The sequence below is a fragment of the Daktulosphaira vitifoliae genome, unplaced genomic scaffold, assembly GCF_025091365.1.
Source record: "Daktulosphaira vitifoliae isolate Bord-2020 unplaced genomic scaffold, ASM2509136v1 Scaffold_2, whole genome shotgun sequence".
In the NCBI taxonomy this organism is placed as follows: Eukaryota; Metazoa; Arthropoda; class Insecta; order Hemiptera; family Phylloxeridae; genus Daktulosphaira; species Daktulosphaira vitifoliae.
The window spans coordinates 34,210,922-34,229,685 of NW_026099573.1; the positions used below are offsets into that span (position 1 = coordinate 34,210,922).

The 18,764-nt window shown below is 29.7% G+C and overlaps 1 protein-coding gene across 2 annotated transcripts in view; it reads right to left on the reverse strand.

Moving 5' to 3' along the window:
- The window catches only part of LOC126899940 (filamin-A), a 45,245-nt gene that overhangs the window by 16,854 nt on the left and 9,627 nt on the right, over positions 1 to 18,764 (reverse strand). Inside the window, exons 3-24 of one of the 2 annotated variants that reach the window (XM_050675232.1) lie at positions 14,655 to 14,802; positions 14,351 to 14,463; positions 14,135 to 14,241; positions 13,431 to 13,549; positions 12,774 to 12,921; positions 10,966 to 11,203; positions 10,678 to 10,881; positions 9,543 to 9,680; positions 9,180 to 9,440; positions 8,841 to 9,037; positions 8,223 to 8,333; positions 8,029 to 8,145; positions 7,630 to 7,795; positions 6,491 to 6,721; positions 5,621 to 6,196; positions 4,573 to 4,761; positions 4,348 to 4,512; positions 3,994 to 4,166; positions 3,667 to 3,823; positions 3,328 to 3,457; positions 2,980 to 3,142; positions 2,707 to 2,874 (exon numbers count right to left, since the gene is read on the reverse strand). In XM_050675232.1, the coding sequence (XP_050531189.1) occupies positions 2,707 to 2,874; positions 2,980 to 3,142; positions 3,328 to 3,457; positions 3,667 to 3,823; positions 3,994 to 4,166; positions 4,348 to 4,512; positions 4,573 to 4,761; positions 5,621 to 6,196; positions 6,491 to 6,721; positions 7,630 to 7,795; positions 8,029 to 8,145; positions 8,223 to 8,333; positions 8,841 to 9,037; positions 9,180 to 9,440; positions 9,543 to 9,680; positions 10,678 to 10,881; positions 10,966 to 11,203; positions 12,774 to 12,921; positions 13,431 to 13,549; positions 14,135 to 14,241; positions 14,351 to 14,463; positions 14,655 to 14,802 (4,019 nt within the window). The remainder of the gene's footprint in view (positions 1 to 2,706; positions 2,875 to 2,979; positions 3,143 to 3,327; positions 3,458 to 3,666; positions 3,824 to 3,993; positions 4,167 to 4,347; positions 4,513 to 4,572; positions 4,762 to 5,620; positions 6,197 to 6,490; positions 6,722 to 7,629; positions 7,796 to 8,028; positions 8,146 to 8,222; positions 8,334 to 8,840; positions 9,038 to 9,179; positions 9,441 to 9,542; positions 9,681 to 10,677; positions 10,882 to 10,965; positions 11,204 to 12,773; positions 12,922 to 13,430; positions 13,550 to 14,134; positions 14,242 to 14,350; positions 14,464 to 14,654; positions 14,803 to 18,764) is intronic. The other variant, XM_050675233.1, reaches the window with a different exon arrangement.

Consider the following 18,764-nt stretch of genomic DNA (forward strand, 5'->3'; position numbering starts at 1 on the left):
TGCTTCGACAAAATTAAATCATTATAAAAAAAGTCCAGTATTTTGTTAAGGCTTTTCAATTGACATATATATTAACGAACATACACCATGAAATTTTATAAACGACGCAATATTTACTTATTATTTCTTTAGCAATAATTAACACAATAATATAAATAAATTGAAAATATTTTAACAATAACAATGAAAACCACTCTGTCTTTACGAATACTATTGATTAGTAGACGTATTAATTGAAATAATATATGTTATAAATAAAACAATATTCGTATTGTCTGTTACGCGTTATTATTTGAGAATTAGTTTATTATTTCTGAAGGTCAAATTTTCTTTAACTATCTGTACAATTTTCTTCGTTGTGTTAAGATGCGACATTTTTCATCTCGTTTTCCTTAAATGACTAATTCATTTTTCATGACTTTATAGCAGTAAATATATATTCTCCTTTGGGCACTGTTCGGCCACCAAACTTTAGGCTGACTTGGTAAACCCCAGGTACTCGAACTGTGTAATGAACATCATAAGCACCATCACTTCTTGGAACTACACTCACGTCATCTTCATATAAGCTGCAAGTATAATTATTCTTCAGGCAATGTATAATTTGAAACACAATCAGACAAATACACAGTGAAACGCCTAATGATTTTTATGATTACTATTTTAAATATCGATACTATTATGATATTAGTTCACAACGAAGTTTGTATTACGCAGAGCTAAACTTCAGTTTTTATAAAATTTAATCAAAAGAATATATAGGCATGGTTATCCTATGACGAATAATTGCAATAAAATTAGTTAATTTGGTCGACTTACTCTTAAGAAGTACAATGTTAGCGTATGAAGTAATAAAACATTTATTTGAAATAATATATTTCAAATGATAAATAACTTAAATATACTAGTTACTGGTTTAGTTTTTCAATGTATTATCGAGGGTATTTGAAAACTATTAACTGAAATTCATTGAAATACTAGGTCGTTCATTTTTCATGTTATTCATAGTACTTACTCGCCGTCCACTGGCTTGATGCGGCAAGTTACGTTGCCCAGACCGCATCCTGAAGCTTCTACCACAATGGTCTGGGGTTTCCCGATCGGCACCACTTGCCCTCCGTTGGACATTGAAGCCGTTCCAGTGCCAACAATGCGACACATATTCGCCTTAGCGAAGACAAAAGTAATATATAACGGATATATATTGCAAAAATCCGTAATTAACACAACACACACGACACAAAACTACTTAGTGTGTAAATTCAATGTAAAACACTACTGACACACAACAGCACTAATTAAAATACAATACACAACACATCGCATATTGAACGTGTTGCGAATAAAAGCTAATGGCGACTTAATAGGCGTAGTGAGAAGCTACGCGATATCGCGAAAAGCGGAAGTTTGTAACAAGAAATACTAAATCATTATTATAATTGTCGTTAAATTTCAAAAAAACTATAATTAATACACTCCAAAATATAACTGTCATTGATTAATAAATATGTGTTATATGTTTTATAGATTTAGGTGTATATTCCCGCATGGGCACTCGTCTAAAGTGACGGGTATAATGACTCCGTTGGCTCTAGTTGTGTTGGGCATGAATTTTTATTGAAAAATTAAAGTTAAACATGGATTTNTGCCCATGCGTCTAGAGTGACGGGTATAATGACTCCGTTGGCTCTAGTTGTGTTGGGCATGAATTTTTATTGAAAAATTAAAGTTAAACATGGATTTAAACGTAGAACATTAATGATCAGAGGATAAAATGGAACATTATTAACCAAAAACAGACGAGTTAAAAAAAATATGTTTAATACACTATTGAACCAACATATTGAAAGGACAATTATAGGATAATGTGGAGACTTTATGTTAGGGTAATCAACCTTGAATCAGATACACGTCATTAAACTGAAAAAAATGAAGAATTTGACAAGGATATACACATTTTTATAGATTTTAGGCCACTTACGGTTCAGTGAACAGAGAATAATAATAGAGTGCAATGTGCCAGTTAGGCATATCTGAAAAGCTTGTAAAACTAATCCAGGGACTAAAGTACAGTGGAGGCAATTTGTTGTTGCGGAAATGGGTTTAAATGGCCTGTAACGCTATTAATGAACAAGTTTTTTTTTAGTAGTGAAAATAGTTTTAAAATGTAATTGTTTTTAATAATTACATATTTATAAAAACGCAATTATTATTTTTTTAATTAAGCTCAATCGCGCACTAACATTTAAGCAAATACGCACAATAAATAATAAATAAAACAATTTTAAATAACAACTACATAGTATAACGTAAGTTTAAAAATTAATCAACACAGCAAATATATAATTGATTTGAAAATTTGTTTCATGCATTAAAAAGAATTTATGATTTTGTTTAATGTAAATGTATTCATTTAAAAGTATTGTTAATTTTAAAATTACTTTATATTCTCTATAATTCATGTTACATATTTTATTTTTACAGATGATACAATAGGTTTAAAATCTATTTATAATGACTTCTAATCTTTTTATGTATTAATAGAATAGTCTTTAGGTAAGAGTTAATAGTAAGATATTGGCCAATGTCAAAGAAACATTTTACTTTCAATTCAAAATGAATACGATTCATAAATTCATTTAAGTATTGTTGGAATTAAGAATACACATTTATCATGTTAAAGGTGTCAATATATTTAAAACTTACGTTTCCTGTGGGGTGACACTGAACCGCAATTGGGGTACCAGGTAACCGAGTGCCTCCATACAAAGCTTCAATGGAATAATTACCACAGTCATCAGGAGTATATTTGCATTTGTATAAATTCTGATCGACTTTATCAACATCTACATGTCTTGGGTATCCGTCTGGTCCCTAATAATAATAATAAAATTATTTAATTTTTTGAAACCGCCAATTTGGTTTTTTGTACTGTAAAGAATCATATTATATATACATAAATTACAATTGGGTACTTACAACAATCCGCACGTCCAGTTTTCCGGTACCAGCCTCGGTGGCATCGACTACAAAGTATGTTGGCACTGAAGCTTTTACACCTACTCCTCCATCTGACACACCGGGCCCTTGTATTTTCACTTTATCTAACTCGAACTTAGGTCGTACACGAACTTTAAACGGGCTGAAATAGAAAAAGATCTTCATATCAAACATGAACAAGTATGAATGACATACAAATGTGAAACTTATAGGATATGATTTAAAAATAAACACTCACAGAAATGAAAAGTACAATTTTAGAAGGTAATGGGATTTAAAAACTTGGCGTTTATTGTAATAATCGGAGTAAAGTAATCTACTTCATACCTATTTGGTACGGGAACTCCATTGTACAATACGTTAGCTGTAAGTAAAGCACCTTCGGGTCCAGGAGTAAATGTGACTTCGTATGTGCCATCTTCTTTATCATTAACAATGGGTCTTTGTTTTAAAGGTCCTAAAAGATAAATAAAAAAAATTTTTACCACGTTTACGTTATTTGTATGATTTTGTTATTTTTTTAACAATACAAATTAATTAAAATATTTTTAAGATTTAGGTCCAAAGTATACATAATTTCAAATAACTTGAAAGTATTTTTTAATTATTCGTTTTGTTTTATTCGATTTTAACAATTAAAATCTATCCATATAAAATCAAATTTACCTCTGTCGGTTGTCATTTTTACATCTAAATGTCCTCGAGCAGATTGCGTAGCATCTACCTTGAACGTTGCGGGTGTATCATCTCTACAATACTTAGAGTTAAGACCATGACCAGTAACAATAACCTTGTTTGCATCAACTATACGGTCGACTCCTATCTAAAATATAAGTTCAGCATTAGGTCGTCAAATATTTGATGGGTTAGTTATTGGAAGTTATTATACAGGTCAATACGTTTTTATTTTAAATTTTGTTATACAACAAAATAAGATATACAATAAACACATATTTAAGTAGAATAGTATGTGCAAGCTAATTAAAAACTTACTTTAAATGGTGATCCTGGGATATGTTTCTCTGCGTATTTGATGCTTATATCATACTCACCAGGTTCGGTCGGTATATAATCAACTGAACAAGTGCCATCTCGATTATCTCGACATGTCATCTTCGCTTCAGATGGTCCTTCAATAGCTAAACCTAAACTGCCAGTTCCAGCTCCTAGAAAAAATTATGTTGAAAATATATCATACAACAATAAAATAAATAAAACATATAATATGATTACGACTCAAATTTAATTTTTACACTTAATTTGAAAAGAGATAATTTAATAAATTAAAAATTTTCAAAAGAATTAACTTTATTGATAGTAAAATAATTTTACCAAAAAATAAAATACCTCTAGTTTCGACTGTAAATGAATTAATTGAATTTAATATGCCTTTGGTAAGTCCTAAACCATGAGCTCTACATTTAGAAGCGTCTGTACCACGTTTTACATTAACTGTAAATGGAGATCCAACTACTGGAGCTCCATCATAGAATATCTCTACAGTGTGTGGTCCTATTGAACAATTAAAATTATTTTAAAATTGTATAGATTTGTTAAAATGGTAATAATAACCTTCTTCAAATGGTGTATAGCTGATGCGATATGTGCCGTCACCTTGAGGAGCAACCAAAGTGTCGGTGCGAGCTCCTGACGGATTTGTAACGGTACATGTAACAATTCCTGGTAGACCTTTACCTAGACTAGATGTGTTAACAGCTCGACAGTCGACTATAAAATCGGCGGGTGAGTCCAAAAATACTCCTAAGTAAAAAAATAATAATAGATAGGAAACTATACAACTAAATAATAAGTAAATAAAACAAATATATATATTTACGATAATTTTAATTAATAGAAATAACAGCTATTAGTTGTTAAAATCAACTCATACTATTTAAAAATATTAACCAAAACTACTATAGTAATTTAATATGAAAAACATAAAAAATATCTTACTAACAACGCACGGAAAAAAGGAATAAAATCATAATAATACATTTTAACACATTTTAACACATTGGTATAACTTAATTAAGATAATGAAAAATAATGTACTTTAAAAAGAAATAATTTTTACTTGCGCTAAAATGTTTATAAAATAGAAGAGAACAAAATCATAATATTAAACAGTTTAAATCTGTGTAACATATATATTATGAAATTAAAATTTTTCTGAAGTCATCCTGAACACATAAATTTTCGTTGCAAATTAATTTTATTTAAATTGTATATTTCGTAAAAAGATATAGATATTAAATACATGAAGAGGTTAACTCCCTTTTATATTAAAAAATATATTTTAGATACTATAAAATAATTTGCACGGATTTGAGTGTTTTCAGGATGGCTCAACAAAATGTGTTAATATTCATAATTTTGTTCTTGATAGTAAATATAGAACTATGTACAGCATGAAAATAATAAATAACACAAAATTCTACCTAGAAAAAAAACAAATCTAAAAGATAGAGTAGCATTACATCACAACTAAAGGTTCACTAACGAACAATGGAAATTTGTGGGTATTATAATGCGTTGGTTGACACAGTGTGAAATCAGTGAACTCATGTTAGTGGAAATCAAACGATGGCATATCACAACACGCACACACGGGTATTACCGTAGGGTTGTATACCGTTGCCGGATACTTTGACGTTTGGGGCTGGGTTACCAAGTACCAAGGCGTTAAACGGTGAACCAGGAATTGGTTGATCATCAAACGTGACATTAACGGCGTAGTCGCCAGGCATACGAGGCGTGTACGCAACCGCGCAAGTTCCATCGCCATTATCACGACACGCAATGGCCGTCTCGCATGGCCCTTCTACGGTAACGGCAAGTCCGCCCCGACCACCAGCTTTTCTAGTATCTACAGTGAACTGCGCTGGCCAATCGACACGGCCGCGGTTAAGACCCGGTCCATACGCTGAAACTTTCGATGGGTCACCGGCGGCCGGCACGCACCGCACTCGGTGTTGGCGGACTACCGTCTCTCCGGCCACCGTTATGCTTAACTGATACTCTCCGGATTCAATGGGCGTAAAACTCACTGCATAACCTCCTCCATCGACGGGTACGATGTACGCCTTTACAGAACCACCGGACGGGCCGGTAATCATTACAGCCAATTCAGCAGCCCCTGGACACGCATCAAGAGTCCACACCCTGAACTCTTGGACGCTGTTGACTGCCGCCACTATCACGACAAATATTAATAGAACCAGTATCCAAATTTACACGATTAGGATAAATTTTGAAGACATGGTTATTTAAATAGTATTGTTAAAATATAAATAAGTACATTTTTAATGATCGTGTCTATGTTTAAAAATCAAAATTAATGTTTTATGCCATTTGAGTTTACTGAAAACATTAAAATGATCTTGTGACCGTGTTTATCATAATTATAAGATACAATTTAGATGCTCTCCAACATTGTCGTTAAGTTTTACATGATTTTATTGTGTTTACTCAATAAAAAACAGCTCACCTGTTTCAAGACCATCTACACGAACTTTTGAAGCATCTACCGGTGGTTTGGATGCCATAATTTCTATAGGACAGCATCCGGGTACAGGAGCTCCTCCGTATGTGCAACGTAATTTGTACGTACCTGGTGCTGGAGGTACGTATTCGATACGGAAAGATCCATCGTCGTTCTCACTGACTTTCAAAGGAACATCTACTCCACGATTATCTACCAAGTTAACATTTAATTCACCTATAAAGAATAAAACAAACATTTGATAATCATTAACATTTATGAATTTTGAAAGTTTTGGCATTTATATTTAAATTAAATTATTTTAGTGTTGTCTAAGTTGCTAAATTGTAATAAAAGGGAAACTAGTAGATAGTATTTCAAATATATCTCATTTTGAGGAATTTTGAAAGCATATGTTTCTATGTAACTTGGCTAGTTGTGTACCACACTGGATGTCGGCTAACTACACATCTAATAAATGCGTAGTCAATAATTATATAACAGTTACTAAAACAAATATATTAAGAGATCTTTAACGAGTAACTTAAAATTTAAGGGTGTGAGGGTGCCCTTATTACTAAAATGGCCGACAAAGTGGCTATGAACAAAACAGAAAAGATATAAAATATAACAAACAATTAAAGACTTAGATGTATAAGGTAGAATAGATGAATGGCAAATAATGGCAGTGAAAAGTGGTCAACATTTATGTTTTGCGTTGAAATGCTGAAGACGTAAACGGATTAATGACTACAGGACTAGTCGCTTAAAAAGTAAATACTTCAGTGATGGACAGAGCTTGACACTAAAGAAATGTACAGGTGCAAAAGTTAGAGAGAGCCAGATCAGAACAGGATATACAAAAACAATGATTATGGCTGAATATTAGCACATACATTCGAAAGCGCTTATATGTAAATAAAAAAAAAACGCACAACATTATCTATTCAAGAATGACAATGAACTATACTCAGCAAACAATAGACGCGTAAGACGTCGATTTACCGTACTGGGTCGGTGAGGGATAGGTAAAACATTATACTGCATTAATATAACATAACTTTTTTAATTAAAATTATATAAATAATTATATTTAAAACTGTGGAACTACTTTTCACAAAATCTCTGCAGATAAGAAAACTTACCTATACCAGCATTAGAACAATCAACGGTAAAATGAGTGGGCACATTGGATTTTATGCCAGTTTTTGCCACACCAGGACCGAATACCCGAACCTGATTAGCATCTACAGGCTGAGATACTGGAACCCGGAATGGGCTCTCAGGTACGGCAACATCACCGTAAGCTACCTGAATTAAGTAAAAAATACATTTTTTGTTATGAAAATTATGGTAATAATTAGGAAGAATTAAATCATGCTAATGTTTTTTTATTTAACACTTAATATCCGTTATGTTGAATTATCTTTAAACTATTATCTCAATAATATTTAACTATTATATTTCACAAGAGAAAAATAGTTGTATTATGATAGAACTATTATTGTGATTAATTATTATAATTATAATTGGTGAAAACTAACTTGAATTGTATGTTTTCCTGGCGCTGCTGTTGGTACATATTCGCAAGCAAAGGTTCCATCTTTGTTATCTCTAACCATTATTGGTTCAGCAGCAAGGTGTCCAGCATTATCATATATCTGTTAATAATCAATTAATTCAATATTAAGTTAACAAAATACACTTATATATAAGTCAAATTATGATAGCAATGTACTTTAACGTCTAATGGAGCTTTAGTACCGGCTTTTCTGGTATCGACTGTAAATTGAGTACGTTGTCCCTGCTCTACACCATTAGGGTGTATTCCATCACCGTAACATTTAACCTAAATTTAAAATTATAAAAATTAAAAATCAACTATTACTTCTAATATGAAGTTATTATTATTATTTTTTTTTATCAACCCGAAGGTTGGTATACAAATCCAATTCTCCATTCTAACCGGTTACTCGTCTTTTTTTAAGTTCTTTTAAGGTTCTTTAAGGTTTGCATCACATGATGTTATATATAATTTTAATAATATTCTGACACATAAATGATCAGGTGAACTAGAAAATGATTACTGGGGGAGGGGATGATTATTGTTTATTTTTGTATTAAAAAATAAAGTTGCCTCCACCCTAATAAGGTATAATGGAGGAATTAAAAAGATAATAATTAATGGGTAAATTGAGAAATATGCGAAACCAAAAGTAATTTTTTAAAATAATTATTATTTTAAGAGAAATTGAGTAGCTAATGTTAAAATAATTACTCCGTATAAAATGTTTACGATATTAGTTAATAGTATTTGTTAAAAAAATTAAAAGTACTCTAATTATGATTCACTTACTCTTTCAGGATGGAAATCTGTGTTAGGAGCTGGAACAATATAGGCCATAAAAGGAGATCCTGGTATATCCTCTTCGTCACATAGGACGTGCACAGCATACTCTCCTGGAGCAGTGGGGTAGTATTGAACGTCAGCTGAACCATCACCGTTGTCATTACAGTTGATTTTTGCTTTTGACGGACCTTCTATGCTGAACCCTACGGATCAAATTGTATGGTGACTTATTATTGAATGCTCTAATTAAAGGTAAAATATTAATAGCAATCATATGACAAATTTAATATATTTAAAAAAAATTTGACGAAGAAATAGTTTGAACTTATTATACTATAAACTTGCCTAGAGCACCAGTTTCGCCATTTGTATCTACGGTAAATACAGCAGGATAAGAAACCACGCCACCCGTGAGACCCGGTCCATAGGCACGAATTAAAGTTTCTTTGTAAGACATAACGTGCACTTCAAATGGAGATTTTGGTACTTCCTGACCGGCAAATGTTACCATAACCACATGCCTTCCTGGTTTTCTTGGATGGTACATTACATCATACGTATGCTCATCAGTGGATTTCTTCATCAGTACCGGTTCTTTAATGCCTCCTGGTCGAACCAGAAAAAACATCAATAACGCCAAAAATAACATGCTTGCATATTATGATAAGATAAATCGACAAAACATGAAGATATTGTTTAATTTTTTACCAGGTCCGATAACATTCACTTCAGGCACACCTTCACCAGCACCATCAGTCAAAATCTTGAACTTGGCATCATCTCCTACTCGAACTCCTCGTGACTGTAGTCCTCGGCCGAAACAACGGACTTTTCGAGCATCAGACGCTTAAAAAATATTATTGAATTAATTGATTTACTTCTTTAATATACAAAAATATAACTTTGCTATAAGTAACAAACATTTTTTATTTAAAAAAAAACGGTAGCACAGTGGGGTCGAGGCACAGTGTAGACAAGGCATAGATGGGACAAGTATAGATGATATTTGACAGTGATTTAAATCACTATCATAAGAAACGCTTCGATGCAAATCTGTAGATAGTATTTCATTTTAAAAAAAAATTTGTTAAAATAGCATATTTTTGAATACGGTAGCCGTTTGCGTATAGAAGATAGATCGTCGGGACAAATTTTTTGTTTTCATTTTGTAGTACATAAAATAAGCTTTAATTTGATATATGTTTAAAGGACGCAGTATTTCCGGAACATTTTCAAAAATTAAGTTGAAAAAGTTATTTTTTGTAAAAAAGTTACTATTTTAAATCCCCCCAGTGAACAGAATAAGTGGTAGATTTCCAAAAAAAATTATATCAAATGAAAGGGAAATATCTAAGGTTTTAATACAAAAAAATATTATTTTTATTTGTTAATTTTTGAAAAAGTTATGGCAGTTTTAAGCACAAAAAACATCCCGATAAAAGGTAATTTTTATCGCAATCATTACATTTTTTTTTAATTTTCGACAGCCATTTGCACATAGAAGATAGATCGTCGGGACAAATTNTTAAATTTAATAAATTTGTAATTCTGTTATTGAACTTGTTAGTTTAAGAAACGTGTAAAGAGGATAATAAAAAATCATGTACATAAAAAAGAATATAAATGTAAGAAATTCCTAAAATTCTAAAGATGTTAACTATGTAAAATTGAGCTTAATATTTTGTTTTACTATAATTACTAATAAGAAAACATATATTCCCTTTTTAATAAAATACATAATAAAAATACTGCAATAACATGATTTATGATATCTATTAGAGTATTTAATTTTAATGCAAATATAGCCATATAATTACATAAAGAATTCTGCTATGATATTTACCATTTGATGTAAGTACAGTAAAAGGACTATGAGGTATAGGTTGCTTATCATAAAAAATGTTGATGGAATGTACGCCCTGAGCAATAGCTGTGTAGTCGCATTTGTAAACACCATCGGCTTGTTTAGTTATTTTAGCGTGTACAGTATTTTCACGGCCAGCAGGATCTAAGATGATAACTTCGGGGACTCCTTTTCCACCGGCGTCTGTAATTATTAATTGATTTTTATATAATAGGATAATTTAAAACTAGGAAGAAATATAATTTGTCTAGTAGCTTGTCAGCTTACCTTTGGTATGTATTTCAAAATAAGTCGGTTTGGCAACTAATACTCCTTCTGGTTGCAAACCGGGTCCAAAGGCCTTAACTTTGGTTGGATTGCCAACAGGGTCAGCTACTTGAACGCGGTATGGTGATCGTGCAGCATTGGCACTAGCATGTTTAACTTGTACTGTGTATGGTCCTGACATAAGTGGTGTATAAGTTACTGTATATATACGTCCATTGTTATTTGGTACCACATTTACCTATAACATTAAATTAGTTTAGTATTATAAAGGTATGACTACTGACTTATACATTAATATTGATGTAAATTATTATTTAACTCTAAATTGAAATTTAAAATGGTCTAATGATAAAATTTGATATATTTTGTTATTCGAATTAGAATGTTTGGAAGATATATGACGTAGCAAAAAATTATGTTTTTATACCAAAATATTCATCTTTGAGCAAAAAGGGTGAGGGGGTATAGTTATTGACTCCTTAAGGAAATTACCAAGGTTTTTATTTATTATTAATACTCTTTATATCATTATTTTTATGAATTAATATCTATAATGTGTTAAAATATCATTGTCAAATTCTGAAATTATAAATTACTACAAAGCAATTATTGTCAAATGGTAATTTCATTTTTAGTGTTCTGATGAAAAATTAAATTTTCATAAAATTATTTTCTATTATAGTACAGATGTTTTGATGGTACAATATAGTTTTTAAATTTATTTTTAAAGATATAATTTATATTCAATTAAGAATTAAATTACAAAACTGATAGAATAATATTATAAAAGCAATATATTCGCACTATATTATTACATGAAAATTCCTAACGTTTTTAGTTCAGTAGTAATATGTAATTTATAAATGCTATCGAAACCGTATTATTTTGAAGTGTAACAAAATAACAGTATATTATTACAAATTTAAAATAATTGATTTTTCAGAAATTATAAACACTTCTAAATAACAAAACATTTGTGCTAATTAAAGCATTAATTAGTCTATCAATTAGATAGTATCACTTCATTACAATGTTTTTTACAAAAAAAAAAAAAAAATCAAAATGATTTTAATGAACTATAAACAGAAATTGTTAGAAAAAAAATTCTATTTCAGCATTTTTAAAAATAGTTTTTAGTATTATGTATTTGAAAATTATGCTAAATTTAATATCAGTATTAGGTGGGTAACTGACGGTGAAACAAAAAATTAATAAAATTCTTAAAAAACACTATTCATTTTATTTAGATTGTAAATACTAGTTTGTTAATATCAGTACGTATCCATAAATGTACACTAATTGTAATTAATAGCCATAGTAGCCAAAATTGTAAGCTTAATAAAAATTAATAGATAATGATCTAATTATGAAAATCACTGGTCGATATCAACTTTTGGTTATTAATATTTTATAATGATAATAGAGAGTGAAATGTGCGTGTTGTTATTCTTCTTACTGGTCATTTCTCGGCCGTACTCTTTATAAATCTATTACCCTTATAAGACACGATGGATGAATTAATAAAATTTTTTATGATTGATTAATTAAAAAAAATATGATACTAAAAGAAACCACCAAAAAATTCTCAATTTTATTTTTATTTTTTGGTTAATTAAGTGGTTTATAATAAAAGTTACTCTGTATTTCTTTAGTTTTCAAACAGGTAAACATATTATGATAATATTATTTAATAATTAAGGTGATCTATTTATAGATTAAATAATTATAAAATTTTAATTGTTTTTTTTATGTTGATTAATTTAGTGATTGGTCTAACATAGACTGACATAATTAATGATTCTACTTACTGGTTCTCGTTTACCCTGTGGATTTTCTACGACAACTTCAACGTTTCCTTTGTCGTTTGATCCTTCTGTGTCGATTGTAAAATATGTTTGTTGACCAGCAACTGGACCTGTTGGTTCCACTCCAGGCCCAAAAACTCGTGCTGCTATTCTGTAGACAATACAAATAATATTTTTGAATGTAGTTGGTATAAAAGATTATGAATCTTCTTTGCAGCCGTTAGTTTCATCATTAATGTTTATTAATTTTAACCCAAAATAATCTTAATTCAGACTAACTTATATTATGAATTTATCCCAACTCATTTAAATGAAGCATTGACAAATTAGAGAATAGTAGTTAACTACTTTATATTCAAATTTTCAATAGTTCAATAATATATTTTGCATTTTAATACATTAAAAAAAAGAAACATTGATTTATGAATAAAAAATATCATTATCATTGGTGTAAATAAAAATAATAAATTAGGGGAGTAAATTCACATATTTTTCTATAGTAGTATAATTTTTCAAAAAGTTTTAGACTGTGTCCTCTAATCCTGCTTATTTCTTCTATTTACGCCTATATGAATAACTATATAATGATCTCATAATTATGCAATAAACCAATAGGTTCATTCAATCATTCAGTAATAAATTGGCATTGGGTTTACTTACCGACTTGTCCTAGGACGAATTGGCGCACCTTGTTTCAATTTAGCGCTGGGATATTGAGACAAGTATGTCATCATCGATTGTTCATCTGCACCACCCACAAGCTCCTCAGGTTTAATAAGCTAAAAGTAAAACAAATATTAATGAACAAATTCTTAAAAAGCACAGCATTCAATAAAATTGTAAAACATTTATGTGCATTTTTTACACTATACAATTATATAGTACTTTAAAATATATATATAATAGAAAATCTTAGGCAAATATAAAAAATTCATAAAATTGTTTTAAATTATTAATAATAATTTTTAATTAGTTTAATTGTTACCCTCATAATATAATTGATAATATAATATAATATTATTTCAAATGCATATGATTGCCATTAATTGAGTCTCCATTAAAAACAGAGTGAAAATATCATCAAAATGCGTACATGAATTTTTAGAATATTTTTAGGTTTTCTGATTCTATATTAGAACGATTCTATATTAGTTTAGTGGAAAAAAGTGCCGGCACTCAAAAGTGTTACAAAATTCTTAAAATAAGTGGCACCTTATTATATATATATAAGATGCTCAATAAGTAAGGAAACGAATATCTATGTTCTCATTGTTTGTAACAATAAAATTGTTTCCTTACTTACTGAACATTCTGTATAATATATCTATAAATATATAATACATCAATGAATAAAAATATTAAACCTGCTTGACACCGAGCCATTTATCGGCAAGATCCATAGCTTCTTTAGCATTTTTCAATGCTTCTTCCTTGGGACCTTTCTTCCAGTCAGCCCAGTTAGGACATAAGCCTATGAATAATTTTAATAATAATTGAACATAATTTGGTAATAGGCTCGTGGTACATTTATAAATAACAATTTAATATTGTATTGTGTGATTAGAATATTTTATATATACCTGGGGCTACGGCGTCAACGAGAGCGCCAACAGCGCGACCGTCGTTCCAGTCTGTGGTGAAGTTTGAAACAGGTACACCATCAGGTAATTTATTTTTAATCCAATTGAGCAATCTAAAAAGAATAATTGTAAAAATTAAAAATAAACGTTTTTGAATCTAATCTCCATAAACGTTTTTAGTACAATAATTTCATATTTAAACGTAAAATATTTTTGAAAAATTTATTAGTAAAAAATATCATGAAGCAGTTTGCATAGTTAATATAAGTAAAATATTAATGATATAAAATTCGTATATAAATACCTTTGTTTTGGGGACAACCCTTTTTCTTGGGGTGCTCTGTTGTAGTCGCCGTCACCCCACATAGGCATTGTGATAGAATAATGTAAAATTAGTGTCCATATTAATCCAAGGATCAATTTGAGCTTACAGTCGACAATGTCTGACGAATCTAAAAATTATAAAATACTCAATTTACTTTTTAAATAAACAACAAAATATAGACGATTGAATGTATAAGGTTTTTACCCAAAATTTTGAGTAATAGTAATAATTATGAGAAATACATGTCGGAGAGTTCTAGATAACGATTTTTTACAACCAAGATTATTTATATCCTTTGAATTAAAATGAAGTAAATAACAGATAGTCATTGAAATTTTATCATGAAGCTGTTGTAAATTTAGAGTAATTATAAAAAAAAGGATTATCCCTTCGACTCTAAAATGCTGAACGAAATATTTTGTTTTTTAATATAGCCTAAAATCTGAGATTCTCGCTAGCATTTTTGAGTAAAATACATCTGTAAATTATTAACATTGAGTTATTTTATTTATAAATGTATTAAACTTCATAGTTAAAGTACATTCTATGAGGTATAAATAATTATTGATTATAATCAATAGTACTTTGTTGACTATTTATATTATTTCTAATATTTTTATTTCGATTTACATTAAAATGAACAAATATTAAATAAAATATAAAGCCCATTTTTCATTGATAAGTGTTTAAAACTGGTCATAGCAATACACTGATTGATGAATCCATATGATTAGAGAGGACGTTAAAGGAAACACTGGAGTCTCATCCGATACTATCATGCAAACCTGCTGGAGTGTAGCGGACCACGACTAGACCGGTTGGTGGGCCCAACAATGGACACAAGTAATTATTGCACGTGTAATTAAAATAAAAATTATTTAAAACTCCTACATGATATTTACCATTTCTATTAACAACAGTCACTACGGTATAATTTTTTGTAACAAACGTCTTGAATAAAAAATGTTTAACATTTACGAGCAGTAACCGTCTGGCTGTTACACGAGTAGTATTTATTAAATGGTATGTCCAATGAGTTTTATTCTTTGCTAACTTCAAGTGCAAACTAAAAAAAAATACACGAATTTTGTTTGTTTACACGCAGAACGGACCTAGGAGATTTTATAATTATTTCAAATAGTTTAATGACATGTTGCAGTCTTGAAAAAACCGTTGTTTAGTTATCACGACTCCAAAGAAAAGTGAACAATTTCATTCGACGCATCTCCGCAATGTAATACCACTATCATTTGTGACAGTTACAAATTACTATAATTCAATACTATTATTAGTGTTTACTAAAAACCGTTTAACCGTAGCGGTTCATCTAAAAAGGTTTGGTGCGACTACATTTGAAAATTATTTTTTATAACCACATAGGATAACATGACAGTTTCCACAATACTCTAGATATAGCAATTATACAAATCTCTTATGCAATCAATTGCAATGTTGAATATGAAGTATGGCGCTGCTGCGGTATGTGATAATAACCAAACTCAAAGCACGTACGAGGCGTTTTTTGTATAAGTATTCATTACAACACATACGCCTCATAGACAATTAGCTATTTGTTATTCGCATGACCGCTGCTCCTTGTTAAATTATTATCACAATTAGGCACGTATCCATTGCCACACAAAACTAAACGCTCCATTAACTATTTTACGTTAAGACCAATCGATTTCCCGCCCACTGAGGGCACGTACACGAGGTAAGCACCCGGACATACAATCGACTCTTTACCTCGGTGTGCGTATTCTCCGATATTGCTACTGCCGTCAGCTGCTAAAAAACGCCAATGGAAATCTTATGCCGAACGAGCAGGTATTGAATTTAAATAACCTTGCAATGACATCATTGATAGTTTTTCGGAGGTGACACCAGCACATCGAATCTATACAAATGTTAATCGTCTTCACGATGCACATGAGTCAGAAATTTAGCGTACGCATAATCTATTCATGGTTAAAGCGAACAAGATTGTTTTTTCAATTCAATATTTACTCACATTTTGGGTAATATCACACCAGTGTAATTAAGAACTAGACGCAACATTGAAATATCAGTTTAACATCTAAGCGGATAATAAAAAATCAATCGAAAAAATTGCTCATCTATTTGGGTGCATGAATTTATTTAGTAGATACTAACATTTTCAGAGGCATTGATTTGTAAGGAATTAAAATGATTCATTAAAACATAGCTAATTTTTATCAAATTTATTCTCCCCCGCAATTTATTATTTTTTATGCCCTCTAATATTAAATTTTAGTAAATTCAGAAACAGTTAACCATTCAATCAGAATATAACGTGCCCGTGATCTTTCATTCATTTTTAACGCCGCTGATTTTAGCTAAGCTATTTATAAAGTTTAAATCATCGAAATACAGTACAATTTATAGCCCTAATAAATTATATAATTCTAACACTTATTAATGTTACGATTTGCTAAAATATTTAACAACTAAAAACAGTCGCATTCCTATTATTGTACATCATGATTAAAACTACAAACAAATATATGTGTTTCATCTGATATCACTATATGTCATTCATTTTTTTTATTTTCGTACTAAATCATTTAACTCGAAGAAACTTAGGATAGCAAGAATATGTGGGCGTTGGACTAAAATAAACTGTATAATAGTTTTTTGCAATAATCGCCATAAAAACACAATGCTATAAACGAGTTAAACATAATATACTGAAAAAAACGATGCTGGTGCAACGGTGTGAAATACAGCTTGTATATTGTTACCTATGTAACAACATTACAATGTCATTAACAATGTAATTATTGGATAAGAGCTTCAATGAAACGAAGAATTTATGTATACTTATCATTTAAACTAATTATAATTTAAAACGTTTTAAATTTTGAAGCACAGCTTATTATTATTATTTTTTTTTTGTAAAAATCGTGTTTAAATTGAAGTTTTTTAATATTTATCCTTTAACTATTGATTGCTGCCCAAAATTGTTTGGGTTTTACATTAATAACAGTTGAGTTATTTACGAATAATTATTTTGTTGAAATTTTTTATTTCATTTATATGAACTTTAAATTTAATATCTTTTACCTTCGATAAATATATAATGCCATAAAACTAGGCTAACCTCCTCCTACTACTACTACTATTATTTTCTGGCAATCGGTTTACGAAGATAAAAATACAATGATAAATTTAGGAATACACAAAACATGAAACTCAGTATCTTTCTACGATAACTACTGAATTCTTCATTATAAATTGTATTATTTATAAATAAAAAGAAAGAAACATTGACTAGTTGCCAAATGGAATGTGCGGATTTTTGTTTATTTAAGTAATCATATGAGCGTACACCTATTTCAAAAAGAGCATGACATAAAATTTGATCTTTTGGAAAAGATTTAAAAATATATATATTATCAATTATCTTTACACCAAACATTCATAGTTGATGCTAATAGCTTAAACAAAAATTTAACTAACTATATTTCTAATCGAACTATATGCTTATTATATAACTTAATTTAGCAGTTTTAAAAAAGTCATAATTAAAATTATACTTGTAATACTGTTTATGGAAATAATTTATTGAACGTAAAATGTAAAACAAGTTATAAAAAATGTTTGTTCCATTATGAAAATATGTTAAGGTCGATTTATTTAAGTTTTTTTTATTGTTAATTAGATAAGTAATTAATAATTCAAAAGTCGTGTTTTTAAGGCGCAAGTTTAGTTAGTGACCTGATTAAAAATACCTTAGTATTTTAACCAAATAAGAAAAGCCTGTGAAATAATAAACACAATATTTTACTACTGTGCTACAAGTTTATAAATACAAGTATTTAGTAAGTGTAATAAAATACAGACATATTTTGAAATGGTGTTTTACATATAAATATTGGAGGTCAATAATAAATCATCAGTGTGTATTGGTACTGAACTAGGCGTCGGATTCTACTTATATCATTATGGGAATCAAAAGTAGCGAACATATCTCAATTTTATCTTTATATGTGCTCTATTTTAAAGTAAAACATTTCCTCTTAAACTTAAAAATGGAAAAAATATTGTACCGAATATATTTCAGCAAAA